The sequence below is a fragment of the Atta cephalotes genome (assembly GCF_000143395.1).
Source record: "Atta cephalotes unplaced genomic scaffold scaffold00004, whole genome shotgun sequence".
In the NCBI taxonomy this organism is placed as follows: domain Eukaryota; kingdom Metazoa; phylum Arthropoda; class Insecta; order Hymenoptera; family Formicidae; genus Atta; species Atta cephalotes.
This window is the reverse complement of record NW_012130068.1, coordinates 3,540,408-3,546,761: the sequence shown is the minus strand read 5'-3', so window position 1 is coordinate 3,546,761 and position 6,354 is coordinate 3,540,408. Positions and strand designations below refer to the sequence as shown.

The following is a 6,354-nucleotide window of genomic DNA, read 5'->3' as shown; positions in this document are numbered from 1 at the left end:
GTATGATCATCTTTGTATGGTTGGAGTTTATTGATATTGTATTATCTACAAACGTATCTCGATTACATCACCTGCCGATCTCCACTGAATATTTTATCGATCAACAAAAACATTTCTATTTATTATTTTTTCATATAAGTGCAAGTTTTACTATAGGGAGCGCAGCATTAATAATGACAGCATCATTGCTCCTTGCATATCTTCAACATTTCTGCGGAATGTTCAAAATTGCTAGGTAACATAATAAACATATAATAATTAAATAATTTAACAAAGAGCTGAGAGAATACACGATTAACAATAAGAACAAAAGTCTACATGGTATGAGTTGTATTTTAAGTTGTGTTTAAATATTTCGATGTGAATTTTATGAGTAGATGTATACCTAATTCTGTGAACTATGTGCCGATATCATTTTTCAGTCATGTAACATAGTCATGAAAAGAACTGAAGTAAAAATATCAAACAATTAAATTGAAAAGCAACTGCTATAATAATAATATTGATGCTAATCAATATGGGAAATAATCAATAATTTGATGTTAATAAGCATTTTAAAAGTTGTTACAAAATTTAAATTAGAAATGGACTTTTTCTTTCATTTGTAAAACGTATTTGTTTTGATATGAAAAATTTACTTTATAACATATCAGTTATTAATTAGCTTAAAATTATAAGTTTAAATAGTTATTTTATTAAAATAACGAAATCTTAATATGCATGATTCCTTACAATGATGTGCAGTATAGTATATCTAAAATTACTTTTTAACTTTATCTTAAAAGCAAAATTTTAATGGAATAAAATCAAATACGTGAGAAATAGTTAATATTTACATTCATATTTTAATGTTATTGAAAATTCTCAGCAGTTATATATCTGGATTTATATATTATTACAAATAAGCTTATCATAACAATAAGTGTTTGTGCATAGATATGTATTATGCTATAGAATCAGATCAATAATAAATGCGTAACGTGAGCATACTAATAAAAATTATTTTCTTAAATTATATTATGAAGAGTTAAATTTTTTGTTTATATTATCAAGAGTTATTATATTATCAAGCCAATTTTTTTCTCTTATTTCTACAAATCTATATTTCTATATTTTTATTTCTTGTTATAGTTATCAGTTATTAAATTATTTACAGTTATCGTATCAAGAAAACTATACATATTTATACATTAAAAGACCCTAGTATGCAGAAAGAGATTTGGATTTATAAAGATCTAATTCGTGCTGTAGATATTCATCGAAAATCTATGACGTAGGTATCTATATATTCTGTAATAACATTCGTAATAATCTACGTTTGCTTTTAGATTCTGCAACTATTTTATATCCAGATTTCAAATCTCATTCATGCTTTTAATAGCATTTGGAGTTCTTTCTATAAGCCTAAATATTTTTCGAGTGCGTCTTGTTTTTTACAATGGTTTGCATATTATTTCATTATGTTTCTTTAGATTAATAATCTTAATGTCTTCTTCTAACAAACAATATTGCTAAAAAAAAGATTAGATTAATATTTTCAGAGTAACAATTTATGGATAGCTTATTTAAATTTGGATTTTGAGGTATTATTAACATATATTCGTTGACACAATTTTTTTATTTCAAATCCGTATCCGGATTTAAAAATTTTTTAAATACGAGCTTTAAATATAAAATAAAAAAATGATTGAAACATGAAAATGATGTGAAACATAAGATGTAATGTAACTATTAATTTTAATGCCAGAAATTCAATTCACACATAGTTTCTGATTTTTAATAATATAACATCAAGTTATTGGTATCTTCAAATTGATAAATTATTGTAATATTTATTTAAAATATAATATATATAATAATAATAAGAGATATTTCATATATATAGCAATTATAAAAAATTTATAATTTTCTATTTATGAAAATATATATACCTTAATACATTAATTTATAGTAGATTAATGTTGTGCTAAATTCTATCGCAAATTAATAAATTACATTTATAGTATGTTCTCTCGATTTGATCTGAATGGCTGCGTTCAACAGAAAAACTAATCAGTTAGCGCTTAATGATTTTTAATATAATTGATTTTTACACTTAGATCCAGTGAAGAATTAAAGGCCAATCATATTAAAGAATCATAAGCGCTATCTGATTAGTTCTCTCTGTTGAACGCAGCCAATAATACATTTGTTAGCATATATTCTATTAGCTTTTTCAGATTGTATTATTCGAATATAATACTGGAGAACTTTTACTATGTTTTATAATCACATTTTTTTGTTTTCTATACATGTTTTTATGTTCTTTGATCGGACAGCAAATTATAGATCATAATAATTATATATTTGTCACTGCGTAAGTAATATAATTGTTTTATATTGTATATTATATATTATAAAAGAAATTTAGGAGCCTATTCTGTAACTTTTAACGATTGTAACATTACAATTACAGTTAAGAGTTTTAAAATTGGCCCCTAAATTATTAATAAAAAAGTGAAAAATATTAGTAATTAAATTTTGAAGAATTAATATAATACATGGCACATACATATATATACATAATGAAAGAGCATCATGTATATATACATGTTCTTATTTTCTTTTAATTTTTTAAATCATCATTAATTTTAGATACAAAGTTCAATGGTACGTAACTCCTTTACCCATACAAAGGCTAATATTGATCCTGCTGCAAAGAGGTAATAAAAGTTTTGGCCTGAAAGTCGGTGGATTGTTTGTAGCGTCCTTAGAATGTTTTGCCACGGTACACAAAATATATATTTTATGTGCTGTACTATAATACTAAAAATATATTTTTTATATAATGCAACAAAATGAAAACAAATATAATAATTTTTACAGTTAATAAATGCATCCGTTTCTTACTTTATTGTTATATATTCAATGCAATCATAATAATATATTATAGTTTGTATTGTAATAGCATGAAGTAAATAAAAGACAGTTTACAATATCTCATGTCTAAAAAGCGAAGTCATTGACATAAATAATGTATAGTTGAAGGATAGAAGAAGAAATATTTTATAATAATACTTAATGTAAGGAAAAGATTAACTAATATACATATTTGCATGGCACATTACTTTATATCTAATAGTATAATAATTTACATATTAAGAGAGAAGGAAATAAATTAAGTAGTAACTTAATTTTACGTATGGGTTAGCTATCTTTTTTTAATTAATTCCACTTTATTGTCTTATAGAGTCTTAGATTAATTTAATAGACACATATATATTATTTATTCTGTTTTTTAATGTTGTACCTTGAGAATCGATATTATTTTAATACTACTATTTTATAGTTTTCTGTTTAAGATTTATAAACCTATATTATTTCATATTTTATAAAACATTATTTAACTTATAGATAACGTAAAAAATATTCATATATCATATATTTAAAAAAATAGAAATATAAGTAAATTAATCATATAATTATTATACAATAATTATAATACAATAAATATAATTATTATACAATAATGTTATACAATATTGTTATTATATAATTATGTTTACGTGTGATACTTTTAGAACATTTATACTCCAGCACACAGATCATATATATAACGTACAAGTACATATATATTGAAATGAAACATACGAATGAGCTCTGAAAACTGACGAATTAATAATATGATTGTGTAACATTCACTTTATAATTTCTCGTGTGAATGATATTCTATGAAAAGGAAACATCTGTTAAATTTCGTTCCACACTGTGAATCGATTATTTAATCGTTCGACTTCTACTCTACAAAAAGTGTCAAGTAATAAATATTTATATAGATATTAATCTTAAATTAGGACGCTCACTCGAAATGTAAGAGGTCTAATTCGACTCCAGACTAAGGCAATATTTTTCATAATAAGTTTATTACAGTTTTTTAAGATTAATTTGGGAAATTTGCGGGGATTAAAATTTCAGATTGAAAGACAATCATATCGGCATACAATTATCATTTCTGAAATTAATTCATTTATATGAATATATATAATAGTTCAACATCTTAACATTTAGACCGCAGTGACACTTCATATTTAAAGTAATGTATAAAATTAATGTTAAAATTTAAAATAAAATGAAAGGGATCAAAATAGAGAATATTTATTCATTCATTTAAATGTGGTAATAATTATATATTTCTTTTTATTCATTTATAGTTACTAAAACATTTTTCTACAATTTTTAACTTTCTTCAATAGATAAAACTAACAAAATATAAAAAAAAAGCAAAATTATATATTATACAGGGTGTCTCGCAATTTTTGCAAAGCGCTCTTCTGTAGATAGAGCGGAATTATTTCTCTCTGAAAGAAATCTGTCTGAATGAATCCTATATGTTTATAAATATACATAATTGAACAGTTATGAATTTTGTTTTGATTTTTCATTTACTTACTTTATAAAAATTTTTATTATTATTTTCGTTTAATTCCTTTGACTTTGTGTACATACTAGCTTTAAATACGTTTAATCTATTGTGGATATGACATTCTTTAAATATTTTTGTTCTAAAGAATAGAAAAGAAATAACATACAACTGCACTATTGAAAGAACGAAGATACTGAGTAAGAAACGGTTAATGCGCTTGCGCAACTTTCACTTCAATATTTGTCTCATGGATAATATTCCATGAGAAAAAAACATATGTTGAATTTCTTTTAACGTTGGATCGATTATTTAATGGGACCTACTTTATGTTTTTTAACGATTATTTTTAAATACTGTATATTTCAATTTCATGAGATATCTTGTATTATTTTACTAGTAGATTAAATTATGAAAATTATCTCAAATTATGCTAATATTATTATTAGAAAAGAAAAAGGTATGAAATAAATGGGGATAAACAAATCTTTATCACTATAATTTCATATTTGCTACTGTGTTAATAAAACGTCACTCAGTATATATATAAATAAATTTAATACATACGCCTGATCTTCAATTAAATGTGATCTTCAATTAAATCTTCAATTAAATGACTGTACAAAGAATAAATTAGAAAGTAAAAATATGATTTTATTGCTATTAATAAATTTCTATTTATATGTTGTGTTGTAATTTTAACGGAATGATTTACTGTTCGTCCAGGTATAATAAAGTTATTTTAATCAATTTAAAATATTAAATTTTTTTTGTATATGTATAAGAGTGAAGGATATTTTAATTAAGAAAACATAATTTAGGATTTCATATGATTTATTTTCGAAATAATTAACAATTTTGCAAATGCATAGACGCTTCTACGAGGCTCCATTCTAATATTTTCAAATAGGCTATACATGTTTTATTAGCTTATGATAACTATCGTAGTAAATATGTATAATATTCACAAAATAATTAATATCGTAATTGCAATGTAATAAGATTTCATATAAAACTCGTTTGTATAACAAAAACAGCACTAGGCATATTGATATATTTTCAAATTTTTTAAATACGTTCTAAAATGTTCTTTTATTAGTTGCTGTTAATTATTATATTCTAATATTTACTGGAGATTTAAAAACACTTTTAATATTATTACAGGTTGAAGGCAATTGTGTATTGTAATATTTATTTCCTAAAATTTCCAAAATAGTATCTAGGAAAGACATTTTAGAACACGTCTGCATACATTCCTAATGTTTACATTGACCCTCATCCTTAATAGTGCTTAAATTGTATCTACACTTTTTATTTTAATATTAGTTTCTTACAAATGGATTTTTATTAAGATTAATCCAATTTCTTAATTTAAAATCTTTGTTACTTTTATTAATCTTGATAACCTACTTGATTATTTATGAACTTTCTTTATCACACTGTACGGCGATGTACACTATACTTCATTGAGCTTAATTATAGTAAGCTAATGCTATATTGGCACGCTTGTCGCATAAAATTGATGTACAAAACGTATATAATATTATAAAAATATATTTACAATAATTTAAAGTACACAGGTTTTTTTTCCAAAAATATCTCACACAATAAGATTTATCAATCATACATTGCGTGAGTGATTAATTTTGTCTTCTATCAAAGAGAAACAATATTTTATTCGTAGATAAAATATGGACTATCTTTATGATCTATTGCTTACTTCTAACTTACTATGAGCGGAATTTTCGAGGTACTTAATGTCGTGAATTGATATTTTCAATTGTATTATAATAATTTATAACAGTGGCACTCATCAAATGCATGTTATTTAAGGCACTTCGTAGTCTTATATCGCGACTAAAAATTTTATTCGTATAGAAGTTGATTGTGTGTGTGTGTGTGTGTGTGTGTGTGTGTGTGTGTGTGTGTGTGTGTGTGTGTGTGTGTGTGTGTGT

The 6,354-nt window shown here is 23.7% G+C and overlaps 1 protein-coding gene across 1 annotated transcript in view; it reads left to right on the top strand.

Annotated features, from left to right (window-relative positions):
- Positions 1 to 3,242, top strand: part of LOC105626141 — an 8,120-nt gene extending 4,878 nt beyond the window's left edge. The window contains exons 2-4 of the mRNA XM_012207453.1: positions 2,635 to 2,767; positions 2,866 to 2,909; positions 3,230 to 3,242. Of these exons, the coding sequence (XP_012062843.1) occupies positions 2,635 to 2,767; positions 2,866 to 2,909; positions 3,230 to 3,242 (190 nt within the window). The remainder of the gene's footprint in view (positions 1 to 2,634; positions 2,768 to 2,865; positions 2,910 to 3,229) is intronic.
- The last annotated feature ends 3,112 nt before the right edge of the window (positions 3,243 to 6,354 follow it).